The 26,846-nt window shown below is 39.6% G+C and overlaps 1 protein-coding gene across 7 annotated transcripts in view; it reads right to left on the bottom strand.

The window, feature by feature from the left end:
* Positions 1–2,820: 2,820 nt before the first annotated feature.
* Positions 2,821–26,846, bottom strand: part of rptor (regulatory associated protein of MTOR, complex 1) — a 189,873-nt gene continuing 165,847 nt past the window's right edge. For 5 of the 7 annotated variants that reach the window (XM_036571374.1, XM_036571376.1, XM_036571375.1 and 2 more), the window contains exons 27-36: positions 24,155–24,269; positions 21,806–21,930; positions 20,723–20,824; positions 13,138–13,185; positions 10,406–10,512; positions 9,363–9,490; positions 5,808–5,894; positions 5,609–5,725; positions 5,303–5,432; positions 2,821–3,840 (exon numbers count right to left, since the gene is read on the bottom strand). In XM_036571374.1, the coding sequence (XP_036427267.1) occupies positions 3,772–3,840; positions 5,303–5,432; positions 5,609–5,725; positions 5,808–5,894; positions 9,363–9,490; positions 10,406–10,512; positions 13,138–13,185; positions 20,723–20,824; positions 21,806–21,930; positions 24,155–24,269 (1,028 nt within the window). In that variant the 3' untranslated portion in view covers positions 2,821–3,771. The remainder of the gene's footprint in view (positions 3,841–5,302; positions 5,433–5,608; positions 5,726–5,807; positions 5,895–9,362; positions 9,491–10,405; positions 10,513–13,137; positions 13,186–20,722; positions 20,825–21,805; positions 21,931–24,154; positions 24,270–26,846) is intronic. The other 2 variants (XM_036571377.1, XM_036571379.1) reach the window with 1 other exon arrangement.

Raw genomic sequence — 26,846 nt, 5'->3', positions numbered from 1 at the left:
AACAAAAATCGAAGAAAGAAAAAAGGGTCACTAAAGTACAGCGGTGAGTGAAGCTGTGTTTTTTAATATTAACACACAGCTATAAGCTAGTATACTGACTATCATAAGAAAACCTAAAAACACCTTTATTTATTCTTTTTTAACCATAAAGCCGCCCTTTACACTGTCTGAGCATTACACTAAGAATGCACCAGTCCAAATCTTGAAAATCAAACCTATCAGATGTTAAACAACTAGCTCAGCCATACATGCTAACACGGAATGGAAGCCTCAAATCAGCATCCGCATTCTCATAATGGACTAAATTTGCTTTCATTCACTGTTAGCAACTTTAGCATTACTGACTGACCCATCTCTTCAACTCAAGGATGTTTTTCTTTTGTTTTGTAAAGTCATTGTTTCTGGGATATGAGGTTTTCTTATGACAGTGACTTTGACGGATCAGATTTCTGAAAGAAGAAGCATTATCCTTCTGGTTTGAGCTCTGAATTCAGACCGGGAAATAAAAAAAAACGAGACAAAAATCACATAAAAAATGAATGATGATGATGAGGATGACGGCGGTTGGCACACAAAAAGGGAACGAAGTAAGACGGATGCCACAAAGGCAGAAGCAGCTTTGGACTTTTTTCTTTCTTTTTGAAGTTCAAAAGATCCAGGTTACATGAAAGCCCACCTTCTGACCACAAAACAGACCAGTTTTAAAGAGTTTTTATGACGCTGGTTGTGCCAAACGCTGTCCTGGAGCAGAATGTTTAGTTTAGCTGGACAACGTAGCGACAGTCTACACAATTTCCCCCCCTTCACCCAAATGTAGTCAATCAGCCAAGACATGTTTGGTGTCTGTATTTTGCTTCTTTAGTTTTAGCACTGGAGCTATGAGGCTAACGTAGCTAAAAAGTAACAACATTTAGCACAGCAGGGTTTCTGTTAGCCAGTGAACAACATTATTTGACTGGTAAAAACTGCCTATAAACTCTTAAATAAATATAGTCGCTTTGGTTATGCCCTCCTCTGTCGTTCTGGGGAAGAGAGCGCCCTCCAGAGCACCGCGGTTTAATGGAGGACGAAGCTTCTTTCAAGTTCAAGGAGGCTAAACTCTGTATGTTGAAACATTTAACACACACACATCTCCTGCTCTGTTTACTTGAACTTCAGCTCCTCGTCATTTCCAACACTTCAAAAATGCACGTTTTCTGTCATGAATGTAGGACAACACTGAAACGAAATGTTTACTGAAGAAAATAATGTCATTGTTTACATGTAGCCACCAGCTAGGCTAGCAGAGTAAGTTAAATGTCACAGAAAGCTAGCTAACAGATCTTATCAGAGACGTAATCTTATCATTTATGACTATGTTTATACTGAATAAAGAGTTTAACTATCCATTGCGATAAAATAAAGTAATGTGGACTGAAATAGTCACCAGTTTGCTGTAGAAGCCGCAATGCCAGAGGCATTATAAAGAAGGAGGAGACAACTCATTAATGTAGCTTTAAGTTCGGGTCTCTCCTCATTCAAAAAAGGACTTATATAGGTCTGGTCTTATATAAGTGGAAATAACTGCCCAGGGGCGTTGCCAAGATGGCAGCAAGTGGACACACTTTCCTATATGAACTTTGGTGGTGATCCGGTTGAGAAATTTAGGATATCTGGAAAGGAAAAAAAGTACATTTTTAGGCTAAAACTTGAGCGCATGTCTGAAAAATTTGAGATAAATTTAAACACCTACGTGTCACAATGGAGGTTTCAACAATCAACAATCATGCACTCGCCTCAAACTGTGTGGAGTTATTCAGTAATCTCTACAAGACTTGTGGTTTCTGACACACGCATAATAATTCAGTTTAAGGGAAGTGTGTGATGTCTTCGGTATTAAGCTATTGGTGTACGTAAGCTAACATTACTTGTTAGCCTCATTGATCCAGTGCTAAAACTAAAGAAGAGCTCTTCAGACACCAAACATGTTCTGGCTGTGCGGCTGCATTTGGGATAAGGGGAATTTAGGAAATTATTTTTTTTGCAGAATCGTGTAACCTTCCCTGGTCTTAATCTCTTTATCCGTACAGTGAGCACTTTCTTTATCGTTCTGCCTCCTTTATTGTTCTGACGTGTTCGGTTTATGTTAGAATCTACAGTGCAGCAGGTTTGTGAAGTGTGTGTTTGTGTGGGTGAGGACTGGGTGGTTTTGGCACTGTTTGTGTGTCTATTTTAGGTCTAGACTATAAGTCTAATCAGAATACAGTGTGAGTCTGTGTCTGTGTGTACTAATGGTCTTCAACACAGGTGGTACACACCCGTATACCTGTGACAGACCATTATATTTATTTGATTTCCAGTCTAAACAGCCATGAAGTACAAGTTATTAATTTCTCAGGAGACATTTCTGAGCAGAATGGATATAAAATAGTCCAAATTCTAAAAGCAGAGTTCAAAAGGTTAAGATTTAAAGAAAATGTGACTCCTAACAACCACCTGGAAGACCTGGTAGCCACTGAAACTATCCCCATCAGATAAACAGCACTTAAAGCTTTCATCTTTCAGAGAGAGGAGAAAATCAAGCTGCTTCAGATCTGAAAACATCCACAGGTGTTTCTGTCTATCCTTACACTGTGAGAAGAGAACTCAGCGCTATGGGTCTGAAAGGATGTGTAGCTGTTCAAGAAGCCTCACTGAGAAAAGGAGACAGACACATCAAACAAAGAAGCTGAACAATGGACTGACCACCTTAGAGTGCAGACCTCAGCATCACTGAATGTTTGATTACTTCAGAAAACAATCAACCAACTTCTAAGACTGAACTTTGGAGGTGTGTCTGCAGATTTCTGTGAGAAACTGAAAGTGAGTCTCCTGAAAAGAATGGAAGCTGTAATAAAGGTAAAGAGTGATGCACTGAACACCGAAAACAGCTGAGATTAGATTTAGTTGTTGCGAATTCGGTGTCATTTCTGAACGTTTTTGTATTTAATGGCTTTTTGACTGGAAACTAAATAAATGAATGGTGGTCTCTGACTTTCACACAGTGCTGTGTGCATGCATGTGTGTGTATGTATATATAAACTGTCATATCAAAACCTCATAACTTCTTTCGCCATCTTTTTTTTTTTTTACACCATTTAAAAATTCCAGCTGCCCTCTACACTGCGTGAACAATTTATGATGAATGGACCCACAGAAATGGTCCACAATTACTTTTATAAAATCTTATTACATTAACGTACATTAAAGAATGCTTATTTTCCGTCTCCTATAGGTTTTGTTATGACAGCGATTGCATATATATATATACATAGGGACCCCACTTATTTTGTGTCCGTTTAAGCTCAGGCACCTCTGTGGACGGCCCAAGGCTTTGAGGATGAGGTCCAGCGCGTCTTTCATCTTTTCTTTTCATCCTTTCGCATTAAAGTCCAGAAGCAGCCTCACTTTCGGACTCCAGGAGAAAGCCTGAATTTCTGCCAGGCTGTGAAGTCTCTCGAACTGTAAAATATACTTTCCTCCTTTGTCGTTTTTTTAATATTTTTTTTTTTATACGCAGTTTACATATACACACTGCTCAGCACAGCCAAGTCTACAATCAATAACTCCAAAATGAGAAGAAGAATTATAATAATAGTACTGATAATAATAAGAATAATAATAATATAGTCGTCGTGTGAGTTCAGCAGCCTTCACTAGACATTCATGGTGGTAGTTGCATATGTACACAGAGTCATTTACATCCCGCCTCCGCCTGGCGCATGAGGTCAAAAGGTCAGAGAGTTCACGGTGTTATCTCAGTCTCTTCTCCGCTGAGTAGATGGACATGTAGTAGTCGTTGCTGCCCACGGCCAAGTGGGGCTAAAGAGTGAGAGAGAGAGATTATCACATAAAAAGGTTTATTTGCAAAATCATGCCATTTTATATTTGTCATTAGAAAAGTATGTGAACACCCCTCCTAATTATCGAGTATAGGTGTTTTAGCCACACCCATCGCTAACAGGTGTATAAAATCAAGCATTTAGCCTTGCAGTCACGATAGATAAACACTGGCAGTAGAATGGGTTGTACTAAACATGGCACTGTCACAGGATGTCACCTCTGCCACAAGATCCTGCTAGATGTGCCCTAGACAACTGTAAGTGCTTTTGGAAGCATCTAGGAGCAGCAATAGCTAAGCCATGAAGTAGTACACCACACAAAAATCAACTACTCTATGTGGGATTACAGAGTCTCAGGCTGCCTATGGAAGCAACACCAGGACAAGAACTGTGCATCAGGAGCTTCATGAAATGGGTTTTCATGGCCGAGCAGCTGCACACAAGCCTAAGACAACCATGTACAATGTCAAGTCTCGGCTGCAGTGGTGTAAAGCACGCCACCACTGGACTGTGGAGCAGTGGAAACTGCTCTGGAGTGACAAGTCATGCTTTACTATCTGGCAGTCTGATGGACAAACCTGGTGGATTAGTGGATGCCAGGAGAACGCTACCTAGCAAAATACACAGTGCCAACAGTGAAGTTTGGTAGAGGAGGGATAATCGGCCATTTTTCAGGGTTTAGTTCCAATGAAGGCTGATGTTAATGCTACAGCATACAAACATATTTTTTTACACAATTATATACTTTCATCTTTTTGGGAGCAGTTTTGGAAAGACCTGTTCCAGCATGACTGAGCCCCTGTGCACAAAGCAAGGTCCATAAAGACATGGTTTGATTAGTTTGGTGTGGAGGAACTCCAGTGGCCAGCACAGAGCCCTGACCTCAACCCCACTGAAAATCTTTAGGATAAAGTGGAAAACTGATTGTGAGCCAGACCTTCTTGCCCAACATCAATGCCTGACCTGACAAATGCTCTATTGACTGAACGGGCCCAGGTACCCATAGACACACTCTAAAATCTTGTGAAAAGCTTCCCAGAAGAGTGGAGGCTGTTACAGCCGCAAAAGCAGGAAATCCATATTAATGCTCATGATATTGGAATGGGATGTCAAGCTCATATAGGTGTGATAGGCAGGTGTCCACATACTTTTGGCTATTTAGTGTATATACTTCATGCAATTTATGTATCATTTATTCACTGAATTACAACTGTTTTAGTTTTTATTTATTATGTTACTGTTTGGATGGTTGGATGAATAAGACATGACAAAAACAGTGTATGTCAATAAGATATATATGTATATGTTCCATAAACCATTTTACTGTCTACTTATAATATGACATATCAGATAAAGCTGAACAAACTAAGGAGTAACTACATCAATATATTAATAATCTATGAATCTATATCTATGTATTATAATGGTGCACAGTGTGTTACCCAGTAGGGGTGGAAGGCCAGGCAGCTGATGGCTCCGATGCGCTGCCCCATGAAGCCGTCATAGTATTTAATGTTACTGATCACATCCCCATTGGAGTTATACACTGCAATGAACTGATTCATAGAACCACTGCACAGAGGGAGAGAGGGAGAGAGAGAGAGAGAGAGAGAGAGAGAGAGAGAGAGAGAGAGAGAGAGACAGAGAGAGGTATGTTTCAGGTTCCCATCAGTATCCCATTCCTAAATAGGACATTATAGACATAAAACATCATTTGTGCTGATATCTGGAGTAAATGCTGCACTGACCAGGCGAACAGGTTAGCTTGAGGGTGGATGTCTAGAGCGGTCAGGCCTTTCACCGTCTGTAGAACGTTTATGGAGTCTGGCATCCTTGGGTCAAAGAAACGCACGTCGCCGTTTACACTGTACACAAAACACGCAAATGCACAATTACTCACTGCACCCACATGATTAAATACCAGGACGAGTCAATGTCTGTCTGTACCTCACACTGATGATGTGTCCATCTGTCTCCCTCTGCAGGTGAGCCTTCACCACCCACGCGCCGTGCTCTCGATACGTCATCACACGACTGCAACACAACACATTCATTCAGGCCCTGTTTTCACTTTGCAACCAGAACCTTCAATTTTTAACATTAACTGTCCTTTTTTCATTGGCCATCAGTCCAGTACTGAAAGTTCCACTGCTATGGGTCTGGTCCCTGCTTGAGACCGTTACCAACAGGTTCTCGCGGATGTTCGCGGAAGTTACAGCTTAAGTCAGGGTTACACTACATGACATGTACCCCAATTTTAGCCATGATTCTGTCTGGCTGAGTCTGTGCTGGTTGGCTGTAGTCTGCAGAGTTTTGGGTCAGTTGGAGTTGACAGTTGGAGAGAGAATCGAGTAGTATGTGAGGGGCGCAGACTCAGATTTTCGTCCTTCCAATCACATTTCAGACCAGTCAGAGTTTATCAAACATTAGATTTTTCAACACGACTCTGAGTGTAATCTAGTGTAAACTGGTCAGTGACTCAGTCTGAACCTGCAACAGCCAATGAAAACAGAGCGTGAAAGAAGAAAATACTGCAAGTGAACAAAGACAAATGGTGAAAAGTCTCTCACGTGTGGAGCGAAGCTTTTTAATGAGCTGTGTTTAAGGCATGATCACAATCGAGTTTATGTACATTTAAAACTGTAAAACAATACCACTGATCACATTTTTAAATCCATGAGCATCACTTAAACATGTTTACCTGCTGCTTCTTTACTGTGTCGGCATAAACGGCAGAGAAAACAACAGCAGCAGATCCACATTTATTGATTTAGCTGTCTTAGTAATGGCAGAATGTGAGAGTTTGCGTGAGTTCTCGTGAGTTCTTGTGAGTTCAGTAAGCTCAGTAAGCTCAGTGAGCTCCGTTCGGTTCAGCCATAGCTGAGAAGTTAAGTAGTGTGATCCCCAATCGTTAAGTGTGTGATCTCCAATATTTCAGGTGCTCTAAAAAAAATCTGCAAAACCAGTCTGATAGTGTGAGATGCCCAGTCTTTTTCAGTCTTTCAAGTCATGTAGTGAACCCAAGGCAATTAAAATCACCAAGCACTGTTAAGGTCACCAGAACGTAAACTTTACCTGTATGTTGATGTGTCGTAATTATTTCTCTGTAAAGGTGACGGGGGCTAGATAGGAAGCTGACACTATAAGCATTTATGCTCCACAGAGCGAGTGTATTTGCTCATATTTTCACACTCGACAAATAAAAAAAATGAAAAAATTTGTTTCATTCTACACACAACTCTATGTAAACACACAGATAGTCATTAAATAAGCAAAAAGAGAAGCAGGAGCAAAATGAACTAGAACTAGAACCGTAAGTTCTGTCGGTCGGTACAAATGTCTTTGCAGGTATTCTTACTTACTAAATATATACATTCCAGTAAACAGGCAGCCATAACGGACACAAACTAAATAAAAATCTGTCCGTTTTGTGGATCTTTCTAGTAAATATATGAGATTTGTACAGTTCTGTCTGCGACCCAGAAGGATAAGCGGTTTAGATGATGTATGTATGTATGTATGTACAGTTCTGTTGGTGCTGCTGTGATTCTGCGAGATCTGTTATCTATGCAGGTATCTATAAATAGTCATGGACCACTAGGGGGTGCTGTAGGAACACCAAATAAACCCAAACCACAGGGCTTTGCTCTCATTATCGCAATAAAACTGCAGCAATGGGTCAGACTGCTGAGACTGTGTGGTCATTAGCAACATCAATAACAATTAAAGCAACTAATACCAAGTAAAATTAGAGGGTGTACAAAATAATAGAAACAACACATGAAATACACTCCTTGGTCATTTTATGACGCACAATTCAGCCCCCTTCTCACCTCCTCCCTAAATGGAAAAAGACCATCACAGGACCTCTGCTGACCGCATACAATCTGACCGTTCTCAGCAGTGAAAGCGGACCAGGTTTCGTCTGAGTTTACTGAGAGCTTCTGTTTCTCCTCTGGTGTGATGTGAAAACAACACAACACACACAAGATACAACAGGAGGGAGGGAGGGAGGGAGAGAGAGAGAGAGAAACAGATGGAAAGTGCGAGTGAGGGAGTGAGAAAAGGATGAGAGAGCAAGTGAAAGAGAAAAGAAAAGAGGGAAAGAGAGCAAGAGAAGGGGATGCAAGAGAATGAGAGAACGGTAAAAGAGAGAGGGAAAGACAAGAGATGAAGATTGACAAAGTAGGGAGAAAAACGGGAGAGAGAAGAAGGAAAGAGAAAGGAAAGATATTAGAGAGAGAGAGAGGTGAGAGAGGTGTGAGAGAGAAAACAGATGGAAAGTAAGGGACTAAGATAGGGATGAGAGAGAGAAAGAGAGAGAAGTATGAGGTAGGAATGACAGAGAGGGGGATGAGATAGAAAAGAAGAGAGAGAGAGGGAGAGATGGGTATGACAGAGAGAGAGAGGGGGATAAGAGAGGTTTAGGGACCCCACAAGTTTCTGACTGAGAGTAGTCTGAGTGGCAGAGAATGTTAGAGCCTCAGGGAGATTCTGAATTAGCACTATTTAAAGATTCATGGTCGTTTTACAGCTTAATTGTAGTGTTTTCACATAGTTTATATGTGTGTGTGTGTGTGTGTGTGTGTGTGTGTGTGTGTGTGTGTGTGTGTGTGCGCAACCCAAACAGCAGCTCTGACCTCCCACCCCCCCCTTTTAGTGTGAGATGTGAGCTCAGGCTCAGTGTGCAGCGCTGTGTCAGTGATGAGTCTGTAACATGTGGAACAGCCTATTCTGATCTACAACCAAACAACACATCTGACTCTTCACTGATTCACTAAACCTTATACAGTAAGTGACTCAAAGCTGGCAGTGATCTCTCTCATTCATTCAATCACAGCCTTTTACTGATGCTGGCCCATTTTTGGATGGGGAACCTTTTTTGGTCATTTTGCCCTTTTAACAATCTATAACAAGTCAATCTAGAGTCGGGAGAGACTGTGGAAATACCTGCGATCAGACAGGTTTAACCAAGTGGAAAAGGTGATTAGAAAAGGTGTCTAATAAATATAATCTATCAATCTACCTTTCTCAGTGTTGGTCAGTATCAGTATCACTGATGGTCAATATCAGTGGCCATTGGGGGTGTTCAGAAAATGCAGGTCACTTTATTGTAACCAGCAAATGTTCACAATTAGCAGAAAGTGAAGAGTTTTGGAGTTTCAGAGCTCATAATAACAGTCCAGCAGATTTGCTTTGTGTTTGCTTCAGTGATTCAGTGGAATTTTGGAGAGGTTCTTGTTTTTGTACAATTGATTCAATTAGTTGATTCTTCACTAAGAGTCAATTTGTATTAGTTTAGAAAATCTGACTCACCATTTGTTCGGGGCCATGGCTTCTTGCATTAGTGATTCAGTATGTTGACTCTTCAGTGAGTTAACGAATATAAAGAGGTCAGCAGAGTTTACTCATTCATTTTTTGTGGGATTTTTAGGGAGTTTCTGGTAACAGGCATTAATGATTCGTTCCTGATTCAATTCAGTTCAGCAGAATTTGACTCACCATTCATTCGGGGCCATCCTGCGGTCGTACACTCGCACAGAGCCGTCCCCCAACCCTGCCACAACCAGGGAGCGCTGTGGGTCACACGACAGACTTGTCACACAGCTGTCAGCTCCTGTCGGGATATCCTGGCGAAACACACACATTTCAGATCTGTGTTAATACCACTCAGTCAATCAGGCTTCATAACTAATTACAGGACATAGTTATGAATATGTTGCCTGATGTCTGAGACATGTAATGATAGTTTAGAGAAGATTTTGCTTAAAACGTATTCTTAAACGTCTCATATCCTAAATTTTTCTTGCATTATGTAAGCTCCACTTACGATGTTTGGGTGGCTTATGTACCAAAACAATCATTATTTATTTTTACACGACCATTTCCAGCCTCTGTTTATCCCTTATAACTAAACAGGCTGTATTTATTACTGTCCCTGTAAGGCTGATGTATGCAAATGAGCTATGTTCTTACTGGCTACCCTGTACTTCTTTCACAAAGCAGTCCAGGGTGAAACACTGCTTAGAACTTCAGTTTGAATTGAGCTAAATTGATGCACATAAATATATGTAAATGATTAAGTTCTTCACAACATCACGAAAACAATTCAAAACAGGCTGCAGCTTAGTTTCCGTATATGGTCTGAGGAGTAATATAATCTATTCATAGCGGAGTGATTTCTGCAGGGTGTTGTGAGACAAAAATAGTCCCCAAAGGAAACTTATTTTTTCAGATGTTCCACTATTTTCCCATCGTCAACATTCCATGTGAAACTCAGAAGATGTGTAGGTTCACTGGTGGTTTTGGATAGTAAATAAAATGTCTATATTTGTGTTGTAGTCATGGCGACCCCTGGTTCCTATCACCACCACTGTAAATACTTCTAAACCATTTCACACCAAACCACTCTGAATCACTCCCAAACACTGAATTATGCAGAAATAAAAAAAAAAAATAGGTGGAATTCCCTTTTAAGTAATTTGCAGTGGCTGTGTGTCGCATTAGCATGTGTGTTGTACCTGTGAGGGTTTATGGGTAATTACCTGAACTTTCATCTCTCTCTCTGTGTCCCAGATGCGAATGACCCGAACGTCGCCTGAGGTCATCAGCAGCCCAGTCTCCTGCTCCCAGTCTACCACCATACCTGCACCTTATGCACACAAATACATGAAACACAGCGTTTACACACACAGATAGATGCATATGCAAACGTTTGAAACCACCTAGTCAAATAGGCATATGAAATGTCACATCTTACTGCCAATTTTAGAGCATAACTTTTATTTATTTGTTAGTTAATAAAATAATACAATACAGAAGTTGCCATAACATTTGGACAGGCCACATTTTACTATTTCAGATTCCATAAATAAACAATAATTGTGCATTAAAATATGCAGATATTCTCTGTAGAGTATTTATTTATTACTTAGAAAAAAAAAACAAAACAAAAAAAACATGGAATTTCACCAGGGGTGCCCAATCTTTCGCATACGACTACAAATACTGGGATGTTCTAATCTGTTCTGGAAAGATCTGCATCGGAGCAGATTCAGGAATATTTTTATAGATTAGAATTTGCCATATTTCAATTTGTTAGGCTACTTTGCCTCATTGCATACTGTTCAAACCACTGTGGTAAAGGTGACAATTGTGTTGCCACCATTTTGGTTGGCAGCTTCAAGTTCATTCAGCAGTGCTGTGGCTGTGTGTGATGAGATAACAGAGTCATAACAGATCCAGCAAAGGCAGTAAAACACTTTTTAACCACTGTACTGACTTAATTTCATTTGATTTGTGGTTGTAGTGATGACAAACCAAAGCTATAATCTAAACGACAGAGTCCATGCTGCTTATTATTTTCATGTTCCAACTGACAAACTAGCACACTAAATAGTATGCAAAAAATAGTGCATTAACCACTAGAAGTGCACTCATTAGTGTAGTAGGTGTTACTTAAGAGTTCTGGCAGCCACTTTTATTAGTTTTTATAAAATCTCACGCACTGGAATGTTCTGAACTCTGGAGATGTACAGGTTATATTCTGTAGACTGTATCTTAAGTGTCCACATATCTTTTAATCTTTTTCATGGTCATTCTGGATCTATTTTGCTTGGTTTTTATCCACTTGCAGAGCTGTATCAAATTTCAGCTTGCCTACCAACATGGTGACATGGTCTTCTTAATGATTATTGTGTATGTATTGGGTATGTATTGTGTCCCTCATTTAAACCTACAAGACCTGACCACTCATTAATTCATGCATTTATTCATTCATTTCCAGTCTGGCATAATTCATAAAACAGTCTGTCTGTTCCTCCACAATCAATATAAACACGAAAACCCAGACACAGCAGAACGTTTATGGTTCAGAACACATGCATACACACACTGCTGTCCTACCTTCAGCTCCTTCACTCAAACACACACACACACACACAGAATGAGGTTCTCAGCGCTGTTAGAGCTTCATTATTAAGATCAGCTCAAATACGGAACCTCAACTCATCAATCATCTGCTCAAAGAGTGAACTCCAAAAGCAAGAACAGACTCTGTTCTGATTGGCTGATCTGACTTTGGCCTCATCTGAAACACTCCTTATAACGCCAGCATGAGTGGGCGGGGCAAAATGACCTTATGCTTAACAGGCAGATGTATGCAAATGTGCCGTTGTGAAATGACAATAAAAACTTGCAGTCTACAGCCGGGCCACATGATCTGAGCCGGACAGGGACCAAGCACTGTGTTTTTGGGCGGCGTTGTGAATTGAGTTTGATTTTATTATGCAATAACTTGTTTTTTGTTTTAAAGAAATAAGCTGATGTAAAGGACAACTTGTTTTTCCATGGTATGAGCCCTTTCAAAATAAAGTTTACAAGAAGACAGGGTAAAAAAGAAATAAATTGAAATAAAATGAAAATTAAAATGAATAAATCAATAAACAAATAAAATGAATGGAGTGATGCCACAGAAGTAGAAGCACATCTCCATATAAAGTAAAGGTTCTACACAAATGAAAGTTTTTTTTTTTTCCTAGAACCGTGTGTTCAAGTCAAGAACCATTTAGGAGCCGTTATTTTAAAGGTAAAACTGCCGTAATCCTTACAGACGCAGATACACACATGACAGATTCTATGAGCGCTAAAATCAGAGATATTATGGTAATAATCACATTAGCACCTGCCTCTGCAAGATAGTCTGAATATTCAGTTGACCTGACAACACCCCACCCCTTGACCCCTTGCATTACAGCCTCCTTCATTTAAGAGCAGCAGGTTTAAAGGCACCAATTGTGCCATCAGTTCAAGTTCATGATTAGCAGTGATGGTGGAAAAGGGGGGTGACTGGATGGAAAGAGAGCCTGAGATGGATAATAGATGATTGGTAGAGATGGCAGTGATCCAGCTCCAGGGCTGATATCAGCAGAAAATGGACAATGGTGGAAGGGACCATGGAATTGATTCAGTCCTGGAACAAATCTCGGTATCGGACGATACTCAAGATTTCAATATCGGTCTTAATATAACTTCTATCTAGCAAATCTATATCCGCACATATAGATTGACATCCTGTACACCTTCTACCCACTACAAGGGCACCTAAGATTTTCACTCACCTTCGCACCTGTGTAAATCTGACAATAAACGTGATTTGATTTGGTATCAGAAAAGAAGAGAAAAAGTGGAGTCAAGCCAACTGTAATGGGGGAGTGAGGGAGAGAGAGAGAGAGAGAGAGAGAGAGAGAGAGAGAGAGAGAGAAAGAAAAGCACTCACCTCCCTGTTTACTTCTGTCAATATAGATTGAAACCCGTCGCGCAAGACCTGTTGAGAGGCAGGGGGAGAGAGAGAGAGGGGGGAGAGTGAGGGAGGAGAAAAGCAGGGAGGTCAGTACACCAGCCAGAGGACAGCACTGAGTTAGCACGCGCACACACACACACACACACACACACACACACACACACACACACACGTCAGTGGTTTCTCAGCACAACATCTGCCAATTAAAGCAGCTCACTCCAAACCAAATGCCACAACTCTCTCTCTCTCTCTCTGAAACTTCTCCATGAATTTAAAACTACTCCTGCCTTCTCCCAGTGTTTCGTCACAAAGCCTGAGGCCAGAGTGGCTCACACATTCCAACAACCGAGTGTGTGTCAGGCACAGTGAGTGTGTAGTGGAACTAATCATTAGGAATGCAATGATATGGGAATTGTGCATCTATGCAGATATCCAACATTTTTCAGGTATATATCTGCCAATGCTCCTACATAAATCTATCCAAAGAAAGTGAGACTGATACATTTATTTCTGTAGGGTTACAACTGCAGTCGAATGAAATGCAGATTTTTTAGAATTGAGTCTGTTCTACAGTTTCTCATTGGGCTGAATGAATAACTGGCTCGAAATGTAGGTATTGTGATATAAACTGAGTCTGTTCTACAGTTTATCATTAGGTTGAATGAATAACTGACTTTGAATGTAGATATTGTGATATAAACTGAGGCTGTTCTACAGTTTCTCATTAGGTTGAATGAGTAACTGTCTCTAAATGTAGGTATTGTGATATAAACTGAGGCTGTTCTACAGTTTCTCATTAGGTTAAATAAATAACTGTCTCTAAATGTAGGTATTGTGATTATAAACTGAGTCTGTTCTACAGTTTCTCATTAGGTTGAATGAGTAACTGTCTCTAAATGTAGGTATTGTGATATAAACTGAGGCTGTTCTACAGTTTCTCATTAGGTTGAATGAATAACCGGCTCTAAATGTAGGTATTGTGATATAAACTGAGTCTGTTCTACAGTTTCTCATTAGGTTGAATGAATAACTGGCTCTAAATGTAGGTATTGTGATGTAAACTGTATAAAAATCTGCTCCAACACATTTGATACAGTTCATTAAGGAGCTGGTGATTAACTGCAGGCGTGTGGGAGCAGGGAAAACACTGGAGCAGCGCAGGAATTCCCCTGGTTTAGGACCGAGAAACACTGCTCTATTTCACTTTGAGAGAGAGAGCTTCTGGAGGAATTTTAAATGTGTCATGCTGAGGAAACCGACAGGCGTCTTGCGTCCCACTTTCGAGCACAGAATCCCGTTACAAACATGTTTTAAAGACACAAAAAAGCAAAGGAATGGAGAGGAGCTTCTGAAGATCCCACAGCAGGAGGGAGGAGTGCAGAGCAGAGGCATTCAGGGCATAACAGGAGCTTACTTTAAGGGGTTATGTTGAAAAGAAGTGTCCAAGATAAGACTAAAATATTAACAAGTACTGTGTTTACATGCACAACAGTCCGACTGTAGTCTGACAGAGACTGCTAATGTAACTATGATGTAAACAGCACGGTTCAACTGACAACTCATTATGGTCTAAGCTTACTGTTATTAAACATGGAGTGGTACTTGTGTACTGCAGTACCACACATGTGATTACAGCTTTATGACACCAAAATAAACACTACAATTATGTGTCGTTGTGTCAAACACTACTTTAAGAATCGGTAACAAGTCTGCTAAGGTGCGTTAGCTGTCTGAGTACAACACTATTGTTATGAGTATGCATGCTAGTTTAATTTCCACCCCCCAGTCAAGGAGCAACATCACCAGACTGAGTAGGTCGCTGCTGTGGGAACAAAACCTTCTATCTCCAGCATGTAAACTTTACAGGAGGAGGAAAAAACCTACTTTATTTTGAATATAAATCAATGGAACCATGGAAGTCATTTTGGGCCATTGCTTTTGGTGCATTCTTCATCCAGTTCACTTACAATATAAAGGAATACAGGTATTTTTCAAATTATGGCAAAAACTGAAAAATGTCAAAAATGGAGACACGAGGTTTGGTTCCGTCAGCAATGATATACAATGTCTTTTCACCACTTTAGCGCAAGTTTTGTTCACCTAGCTCAGGGGTTGGCAACATGCCGCTCCAGAGCTGCTCTTTAACTGCCCTGTTGCGGCTCCACAGCAGAATTAAGCATTTAGGTAAAAATAAAATAATCCTCCTTCGCAGTAAAATGATCTTGGTCTTAAAATGGTCTTAAACGCTGAAGTTAATGTATAACTGCTAATTACCCTTAACCCTAAAGATCGGCACATGCTGATGCTGGTCACCACAGCAACACAGACAACAATCTCGCCTAGCTAGTGGCTAACGAAACGGCAAAGAGAGAGATTTAAGATGAACATCGATCATTTGGAGATGAATAGACTTATTCGCATTGATAGTCACTCAGCTGGTTTCCTGATACATTTAATCTGCAACGGGAAACTGTCAAACACTAAAAAGTCGTGAAGCTGAAGTCAGTTTCAATTTCCCTGTTCCACCTTAAATAGTGCAGCAGTTACATTCTGGCGCCTCAGGCACCATTTAAGGTGGAACGGGAAAATTTTAACAAGAAGCTGGAAAATGAGAAGCTGACTTTAGCCTTGTATAAACTCAAATGTTTTCAAGAAACTGTTCCACTTTTGAGCTGAGCTAAAGCTTAAAGCAGAGCAAAGTAAGTCTGCCTTTTCATTTATATTTTGCCTACACTAGCACATTAGTACATACTGAGACATGTTTACAGCCAAGATGGTAAAATGGACATAAAATATTGTGGCTCTCTAGGTGTTTTGATATTTATTGAACAGACAAAGTGGCTCTTCTTAACATTTGGGTTGCAACCCCTGGCCTAGCTAATGGTTTAAATCACATGCCATAAGGTCTGCATGAATGTCATATGTTCATTATTTGTTGAAAATATTGCTGACACTGTGCTAGATTGGTTACAGCTGTATAACCATCATTATTTATGATGTTGCTGTTAAAACTGTTAAACATCAGCTAACTTTGGAATACTGGTTAGGCACCGGTCTTTTGGAACATAACGATTTGATCCATCAGCTCAGCACAAAAATTATATTTTCATTTTGTATGGTTAGCTAACTTAAACTTGTTGTAGCTAATTATTTATGTCCGAGACAGGAGGCATGTATCTGTCTGCTGGCTTGACACAATAGACCTAACATAAAATATTAAATTGTTGTTGCTGACACTGTGCTAGATTGGTTACAGCCATATAATCGGCATTATCTATGATGCTGCTGTTAAAATAATTTTAATTTAAAAAGGAAAAGAAAGAAATGAAGGAAAAGTCAATTGGACTGTGAGTGGAAAATGAGTTCTATGCATTCTGTCCAACACTACTTAACCACCAGTGGGCCACCTGGAAATTGCTGAGCAAAAAGCCAGTGGACTGCCCGCTTTGCTGTCAGCAGGCCAACAGTGGCCCACTGTCCTCTTACCATCTCGGGTGGCATGAGGTCAGCATGTCACATTTTCATTAAGTAACGTGAACTAATTTTCTAACACTGGTTAGAAATCATCAACTAGTTTTGTTCTGCTAGCTAATGATTTGAGTCACTAGCCATGACCAGCATAAACTTCACAATTTTATTAGGTAATGGTTTATAACACCTTGCATTAACACCTGTTTTGTGTCCAGATTGTACACTTTTCACTAAAATGCGTCCCAAGTGTGACCAGATGAGACCTGATTGTACTTTTCCCACGTAAAAAGCTGCCTACTTCTCCCTGTTAAGAGTGGACAAGCTCAGCCTCAACACTTTCATCGGCTCAGGGTGGAAGGAGACTCTTGGTTTGGGGAACTCCAGCCTACCGTGCGTATCCTTCATCTTTCGTTTTGTTGTTTATTCTCTCACCTGCTAATCAGCGCTTGGAAGATGCATTTCAACTGTATATGGATAATAATAACCTGGGTAGGCCTGCCCAATTAAATGAGGATTTTTTTAATCTAATGAAATTTTTTGTGAGCGCTGTCTTTGTATTATGGCCAATTGAATCATTAAGTCCTTTGCCTAGCTCTGCCTTCTTTCTCAGCCCTCCAATAACTGCTTAACAACCACTGCTAACTGCCATTGCCTCAAGCTCACTACCAGCGCACAAGTGTTTGAATTTGAATCTCCAGCTGAGGTTGAAAGATGTAACCGAGGACATTTAGAAGTAAGATTCAGTTCTCTACCCACCCAAAGTCGAAAACTTCATAAAAAAAACTCAAAGTAAATGTCTAACATTACTTAAATGCACTGAGTCATCACAGGTAAGACATAAATGGACCAGGAACATTTTTCACGTCCGCTGTGGCAGCACGCTTTAGCCTAAGATGATCAGGTTTTGGTTATTAACTTTGCCTACTTGTTTTTGTCCTCGTCTTTGAACGTCTCAGCTATCTTGCTTTTAACTCAGTCAAGCCGTCTTCACTGGGAAAACGTGCCTGTGGTCAGTGGATGCATGCTTCATAGTGAAGGGTGCTACAGTGTTGGTTGTGTTTATGTGAATCCGGTATTCTGGTTGATTGCTATTATTCTATATGACTATAAGGCAGAAGTGTGAGAATAGATAGGGTGATGACTGTATAGCTGTCAGGAATAACTACAGCCTGATGTAATGAGATTGCGTAACATTAGCGCATTTGGAAATTGTACGCACCAAGTCGGCCTACCTCAGGGGTCACAACCCAAATGTTAAGAAGAGCCATTTTGTCCTTTCAACAAAAATCAAGCCAGCATGAGAGCCATATTATTTTATGTCCATTTTACCATCTTGGCTATAAATATGTCTCAGTATGGGCTAATGTCCTCGTGTAGGCTAAAAAATATGACAAATGAAAAACACATTCACTTTGCTCTGCTTTAAGCTTTAGCTCAGCTATAGCCACTTTTCTCGCAGAATATTTTTCCACAAAAGTAGAATAATGTTAATTTCTTGTAAAATGTCTCTCAATGTCCGATTTTGTACAAGGCTGATGTCAGCTTCTCATTCACCAGCTTCTTGTTGGAGTTTTTCTGTTCCACCTTAAATGGTGCCTGAGGCGCCAGAATGTACTGCTGCACCATTTAAGGTGGAATGGGAAAACTTGAACACAAAGCTGGCGAATGAGAAGCTGACGCAACTTTTTAGTGTTTGACAGTTTCTCATTGCAGATTAAACGTATCAGGAAACCAGCTAAGTGATTATAAATACAAACAAGTCAATTCACCTCCAAATTATCGATGTTTGTCTTACATCTTTCTCTTTGCCGTTTCGTTAGCTACTAGTTAGTCGAGATTGTTGTCTGTGTTGCTATGGTGCCCAGCAGTTTGTGTTCCAACCTTCAGGGTTAAAGGGTGAATTAGCAGTTCTACATTAACTTCAGAGTTTAAGATCATTTATTGTTAAACTGTGTTAGAACAATCAGCAGAGCTTTATTTTACTGCAAAGGAGGATTATTTTATTTTTACCTACAAATCTAATTCTGTCAGAGGAGACAATGAATTAAGAAGCGTCAACCTTTGTAGAATAGCAACAAAAGCATGATGTAATTTTATCTTAAATATTTCTCACTCCTGTCTCACTAAACCGAGAAATGCAGTCAGAAGTGCAGCTGAGTTACAGAATGATCTGAGATCAGCTCTTATTGCTCATTCTGTCAGTTCTTTCACAGTAAAGCAGCAGAGGTGACAGTCCTAAGATCAGATGTTCTGTTCAAACTAATCAGTTTCCTGATGCTGGTGAGCAGTTATCACTGACAGTCCTGAGATCAGCTCCTGTGGCAGAGAGTGTCAGCTCTCCTGCAGCTGATGCTAATCTCAGGAGCTTCTTGTTCATCGTTATGAAGATTCACGTGGTGCTGTCAGCGAGGACTGTGCGTGTGTGATATTGAACATAATTGGGTTTAATTGCTATGAATCCCTCAGAGCTTCAGTTGAAGTTCCAAAAAATGCTTCTGTTTGTAATGGGTGTGGACGTCCATCCACATTTGGTGAAACAAAATATCTGTTTAAGTAAATGGATAAGATGTAAACAGAGTCATTCAAAGTTTGGTGTGAAATGCTCTGTTCTAGAGAAACTTAGCAAGTCAGAGATAGGAACCAGACGTCTGAAGAATTTAATGAAAGTTTACTACATGAAATGATCATTTAGAACCTGCTGTCTGAAGCCTGAAAGACTGTTTTTGGATAATTCTGAGATTATTAATTATGAAGAACTGTTAGAACCCTCTTTAAATTTTTACACGCTACATTTTACATTTACACACAGTTGTGTGTTTCTGTATAAATGGCAAAACTTGTGTGCTGTTCATGGAACCACCTACGACTGTTATGTTGCTTAGCAACCACAGCCTACTGTTAATGAACTACACAGCTTGATTGCTTTTTTTTTTTTACTGTCATTGTGAACAACAAATAAACTTGGATTTTAAAAAAAGCTTTGATTTATGACATTTTTGTAGGCCAAATGTTTTACCAAAATGAAGACGTACATCTCTTTATTGTGGGAAAATCACTGAATTACTGCTTTTATGAGATGGCAAAACATGACATGATAAAATATTAATACCTAGTATTCATACAAATTATCATTATTTTAAACTGCTTTTGACTTTTGGTGTTTGACTGAAATAATTCATGAATAATAAACCTTTTAATCATTTAAGTATAAGCGTTTACTTTGTTGCATGATCATTACGAATAACCAAGATAATTTAATTATCTTGCTACTTTGTGATGCATGTTTCCTTTATGCTTAGTTAATCATCATTGTGGTTAATACATACTTTCCATACATTAATAATAATTAATTGGACCCCTTTTATAAAATTGTGACTTTATAATGTGTTTATAGAGATATACTGTATTAGTACATTACACTTGAATATGACATTTATGAATAGCATTTACAGTGTTTTCATTCCTGAAAGTCACTGAGTGAATGGTTGCTGATTAAAATTAATGCCCAAATAACAAAAAGAATTATTAACTGTCATTAACAAACTTTTAGATGATGATTAATCTTGAATTTACAGGGATCTGTAAATTGAAGTGTTACCAAACAGACAGCTCTTTCACTAAGAAATGTAAGAACGTAAACAGTCGGTTATTATTGTGGCTCACTGTTTATTTCAAAGCGATGAAGGATGTGTTACAGAAGGTGCTGACATGGAAATGTTCAGACCCAAAACCACAATTACATCCAGATTTGGGATTTTACGGTGAAAATACGAGCCAGACTTACCGCAAACAGAATAACGCAAAAAAGGAGAAGTTTAAAGAAAAAAGGAGAAATGGGGGAAATCTACTGCTATCCTTCACTCCTTCTACAGTAAAAGCCACAAAAGCCACAAAAGCCACTGCTGGAGTTTCTACTATTGAAGAAATGACTATCTGCTTCCGTACCAGAGCAGCCATGATTTTCCCAACTGGAGCTGCAACTCCAAAATGATTTTCCCTGCACTGACAGCATGAGGGATGAGACGGGTCAATCATTGAATAGAGGAGTAATTCTGTGTGTGTGCGCGTGTGTGTGTGTGTTTCCACAGACCTCGCGTGCTGGGCAGCATATCTGAAAGCCCCTGCCATGCTGTCACCATCTCTGGATTTCGCTGGTCTGCAAAGTTCTTCCAAATACGCAACGCCCCGTCATCTGCAGATAGATAAAGAGACAGAAAGACAGACAGACAGACTTCAATGTGTAAGCTTCAATGTATAGGGGCCTGTTACTATAAAGTGTTAGCCAACAATTCTTTCACCAAGCAATGTAAATATCATGTGCAGATAAGTAGGAACACACTTAAAAAAAGATGGTTCTTCAAGGGTTCTGCAGTAAAGAAAATGGTTCTATATAGAACCATGAACACTCAAGGAACCTTTTGAAAGAACCCTTTTCAAAAAGGTTCTATGTAGAAACATATATAAAAGATTCTCCATCAATCTGAAGAACTCTTTCATGATGCAAAGAACCCTTCAGTCATGCAAAGGGTTACCTAGAACCATTTTCTTTACAAAAAAACATTGAAGAACTATCTTTGTCAAGAGTGTAGGTGGGTAGGTAGGTAGGCAGGCAGACAGACAGACAGACAGATGGATAGACAGGTAGACGGATAAATAGATAAGCACTTAGTACGTAACTAATAGTAATAATATGTGTTTTGCTATTGTTTGTTGTTACTGCCATTAATGGTCATTGTTTAGACCTGAAATGAGGTCTGACCATTTTATTAACAATTTCTTTGCTGGTAATTGAGCAGTAACAAATACTGAGAATGGCCCTCTTTAATTTAGATTTAGGGTACAATTTTACAATAAGACTAATCTTATAAAGGAGTTTATGAATTTAAAAAAATCTTCAATTAGATCTCATTAATAAACATTTATAAAGCAAACACAAAGGGCAACAGTGGGCTGATGAACATAAAGGTTTAATGCAGAAGACAAAAAAAAAATCAGCAACCAGCAACATCTGAGTTTTAACAGTGTAGAAGAAGGTGGGCTCACTGTTTAGAATGCAACAAGTCACTGTTACCCATTTGATTTATAACTCCTTATTAATGACCTTAAGGTGTTTATGACCTAATTAATAAAGCAGACTGAGTAAAAGCCTGTGCTAAGTGAGGGGTGAACTGACCAGTGGCGGTGAGGAGGAGGGAGCAGTCGTGTCCATTCAGGTACTCCATGGCTGTGATGCGCGTGTAGCGAGGGTTGCCGTTGTAGAAGTAATCCAATCTCTCGCCTTTCTCCCAATCCCAGAAACTAGAAAACACAAAACATGGTTCCATAAAAATTCAAAGAATAACTTTAGATTTTAATCAATTGATCAACCTTTGTTTGAAACTCTGACATTTACAATAAAGTCGAGAATTTTATAAAAACAAGGGACTGAAAACAAATATTACAATTCTGTAACAATGAAGGTGGAACAGTAGTGAAATAAAGCATAAGAAAATAATTAAAACATTGCAAAATAAATTTTAGGAAAGTTAAATCAGAAAAAGTTAAGCTAATTCAACAAAAGCAACAGATTAACTGACCAACAGTTATATTTACGGACCAACCGGCTCAGATTAATTGACCAACAGGTTATATTTATGGACCAAACCGGCTCAGATTAACTGACCAACAGGCTCATACAAACTGACTAACAGTCTCATATAAACTGACCAAAAGGCTCAGTTTGAACTGTGTTAATGTGTCTGGGGTGCCAATCAGAGCGTTTCTGTAGAAAACTGTGTCACTGACATGTTTACAGGGCTGATGTAGGTCACTCTGTTCTCCACGGAGAGTCAATGAACACATTTTTTACACAGCAATCATTACAGCCAAAAACCATGAACTTTTCTGAGCAGTTACAGTGAAGATGTTGGTCCTACACGAGCTGTTGTTGTGCACTGTGGGGTCCAAAAGTCTGAGACCACTGACAATCTGGGATCGTTTTCATTTTTAAGCTGCAATAAACAGCCTATTCTGAATTCACTGTTTTCATGATGTCACAAATACCAACACATTTACCGGCCTCACTCACACTAACGTTATAAAGAGTAAGCAGGTCAAGTGCAATGAATCACTGAAGCAAAAGAAGGACATATTAAATACTGAAATTCCAAAATTAACGTTAATAATAATAATAATAATAATAATACTATAATAATAATACTATTCACTCAGATTCTCATGCTCTTATCCTTTGTAATAAAAAAATTATTAGATTACAGATGAAAGCGAAACAGAAGCATTTCCATGACTGCTCTCAGACTTTTTGACTCCACTGTATGTTTGTCATCATTGATGAAAGGTGAAGAGAGCACTGCACCAACCTTATACCCATAGTAGGGGTCGGCAACCCAAATGTTAAGAAGAGCCATTTTGTCCTTTTAATAAAAATCAAACCACCGTGGGAGCCACAATATTTTATGTCAATTTTACCATCTTCGCTGTAACTGTGTCTCAGTATCTGCTAATGTACTAGTAAACGATAAAAAAAAAAAAAATCTTATTGCAGATTAAACATATCAGGAAACCAGCTGGAGTGATAATAAATGAAAATAAGTCTAATTGTCTCCAAATTATCGATGTTCGGCTTAAATCTCTCTCTTTGCCTTTTCTTAGCTACTAGCTAGGCGAGACTGCTGTCTGTGTTGCTATGGTGACCAGCAGTCTGGTGCTGATCTTCAGGGTTAAAGGGTGAATTAGCAGTTCTATATTACCTCCAGGGTTTAAGACCATTTATTGTTAAAACTGTGTCAGAACGATCAGCAGAGCTTTATTTTACTGCAAAGGAGGATTATTTTATTTTTACCTAAAATCTGATTCTTATATGGAGCTGCAACAGGGCAGTAAAAGAGCAGCACGTGGCTCTGGAACTGCGTGTTGCCAACCGCTGTCCTAAACTAACCTTGAACATCGTTAAGCTCATAATAAACTCACAGAGAAGATCACAGCTCTCTTTGAGTTAAGAAGTTTCTAAAGAATGCAGAAGTTTTCTTAACCTGTCAAACAAGCTTTGACAACATTATAATGCAGAATTAAAATCTGCAATTAAAACAGTACATCTAAAGTTAAAGTGACAGTTTGCCAGAAAGGTCTAATTTGCCCCAAATTTAATCAATCAGCCAAGGTATTTGGTGTCTGAAGTTTGCTTCTTTAGTTTTGCACGGGACAAGTAATGAAAGTAATGGAAAAAATGAACAAAAGTACACTGTACACTGCATAGCTAAAAGCAGTAGTAGCAGAAAAATATATATAATCAAGCCTATTAGAGATTACTGAACACCTCCACACGGTGTGAGGTATGTTATGATTAAAGCATGCAGTTAGCACCATGCTAATTGGTGGGGTATACATTTCCATTACTTGTTAGATACATTAGCCTCATAGCTCCAGTACAAAAACTAAAAGCAGCAAACTTCAGACACCAAACACGTCAACTGATCGACTATATTCTTGGCCAAAAAAATTGCCTTAAAACAAGTTCACTCACCAGATGGAGTCTTTGTCAGCCACGGCAATGCAAGGGTTAAATGGGTGGAACTTCACCACTGAAGGCACTCCGGGGTTTCTGTTTATAAAGATCTGATCGTCCAGTCGGGTGATTCCTAAAGCAGGAAAGAGGTGGAGAAAAAAAAAAAATTCAGCAAACTGATTCATTAGAGCTGCAATGTAACGATTATTTGACTAATCACTGATATTTGATTAGCTGGAGTTTAATCAACTGATTTGTTCTACATCCTTAGGCTTCCTTCGTTTGGCACCATCATTTAAAGTTTCATCTGTACTAGTTATTTCTTCTTTAAGGGTGCAGTTAAGCAACAGAGGCCATATCGCCCCCTACACTTCCTGCAGTGTATTACAGTCTGTCAGATTGACTGTGTGGATCATATGAACATTATAGAGCACTTTTTAAATGAAACAACAGAGGCCATATCGCCCCCTACACTTCCTGCAGTGTATTACAGTCTGTCAGATTGACTGTGTGGATCATATGAACAGTATAGAGCACTTTTTAAATGAAACAACAGAGGCCATATCGCCCCCTACACTTCCTGCAGTGTATTACAGTCTGTCAGAATGACTGTGGATTATATGAACATTATAGAGTGCTTTTAAAATAACACTGTGGAAGCTGCAAGGCCTGATTAATACATTGCCCTTGAAAGGGTGGGGGACAGCTTGCCGTCTTTTTCTGATTAATGTTTGTTACTTTTCATTTTAGTAAGAAAAAATACCCTAATTTGGGCAACTTTCTGGCAGGCAAACTTTCTCATGGGCCAAATCTGGGCAGCCCTTATCTATAACGATGTGAGAATATCCTCCTGTTTATCATCCAAACTGATTAACCGAGAATGTAAAACGTAAATCGCTTCATTTTAATTGAGTAACCATGACAGCCCTAATTCTCACCTTCCTGAGGCCTAAACAGAGTTTCTCTACATGTTTCAGTCTCTCTAAATGACAAGCTCATGACTGACTGATGAAACTTTCCTGAACGAGAGTGACGTCAGCACCGACCCAGCGGAGCGAGAGAGCGTGGTCGTTTCAGAGAGATAAAGTGGGATGGAGGCAGGATGGGGAGAGCGGTGCTGTTTCATTCATACAGACTCAGGCTGGGATCGACTGAATGAGGGCAGCCCAGCTCGCTCTCCCCTCCCACTCCGAACTTCAGAGAGGAAAGGATGAAAAAAATGAGGGAAAAAAAGAGAACTGATAAAGGGAGGAAGATGAATGCATGCGAAAGGGAGCCTCTGCTCTGACGTCATCAGCCCCAAAACCGCCAGCGCGTGTGTGTATGAGGCAGTTTATCCATTCTGTTTGAAACTCAGCAGCTACACACACACACACACACTCACACACACACACACACACACTCACACACACACACACTCACACACACACCAGTGACTTACTAACATACATGCTCTCTCATTCTCTCTCATTCCCTCTCTCGTTTCTTTGGGTTGTTTTCTGTCTGTCGTTGTCTGTCTGTCACTCACTCTCTCTCTAATTGTACTAGTGTAAAATGAAGACAATAAATACTATAAGATACCTATAAAATACAATACATCCTGCAGTATGTAGCTAGTTAACTCCCCTAACTCTCCTGTTGTGAGTGAATGGCTAGACTTCTCCCACCATGTCTAGTCATTTGTCCAGCTCTCTCTGGATAAAGTGAAGTTTTGTGTAATATTGTGCTGTGCCACCCTGGAAGATGTTTAGAATTATTATATTTTGTAGAAATGTGTAGTGTTATGCAGATGTGTGTAGAATTGTACCATACCCCTCCGGTGTTGTGTATTGTTGTGTAGAGTTGTGTTGTACCTCTCTGATGTAGATTATTGCGCAGTGTTGTACAGAGTTGTATTGTACCCCTCTGATGATGTGTATTGTTGTGTAGAGGTGTACTGTGACCCTCTGATGATGTGTATTGTTGTGCTGTACCTCTTTGGATATCGTTTTGAGTTGTGTAGAGTTGTGCTGTACCTCTCTGGATGATGTTTTGAATTGTGTAGAGTTGTGCTGTACCTATCTGGATATTGTTTTGAGTTGTGTAGAGTTGTGCTGTACCTCTATGGATGATGTTTTGAGTTGTGTAGAGTTGTGCTGTACCTTTCTGGATGATGTTTTGAGTTGTGCAGAGTTGTGCTGTACCTCTATGGATGATGTTTTGAGTTGTGTAGAGTTGAGTTGTACCTATCTAGATGATATTTTGAGTTGTGTTGTACCTCTCTGGATAATGTTCTGAGTTGTGTTGCACTGTACTGTTCTAGATAATGTTCTGAGTTGTGTCTAGATAATGTTTTGAGCTTTGTAGTGTTGGGTTGTACCTCCCTGGATGATGTTTTGAGTTGTGTAGAATTGCGCTGTACCTCTCTGAATGACGTGTTTTCCTATGCAGTATTAATGTAGAGTTGTGTCTTTCTGGATTATGTGTAGTTTCGTGTAGAGTTGTGTTGAGTTGTGAAGAGTGGTGTTGTACCTGTCTTGATGCACCATCATTCAAAGTTTCATCTGTACAAGCTATTTCTTTTTAAGGGTGCAGTTAAGCAACAGAAGTCATAGCGCCCCCTACACTTCCTACAGTGTATTACAGTCTGTCAGAATGACTGTGTGGATCATAGCTGTGTTCCAAAGCCTAGGCTCCAGCCGAGGTAGGCTGCATTTCTTGGCCGCTACAT

Source organism: Colossoma macropomum, unplaced genomic scaffold (genome assembly GCF_904425465.1).
Source record: "Colossoma macropomum unplaced genomic scaffold, Colossoma_macropomum, whole genome shotgun sequence".
NCBI lineage: Eukaryota > Metazoa > Chordata > Actinopteri > Characiformes > Serrasalmidae > Colossoma > Colossoma macropomum.
Note: the sequence above shows the minus strand (reverse complement) of the source record. Positions and strands in the feature narration are given on the sequence as shown.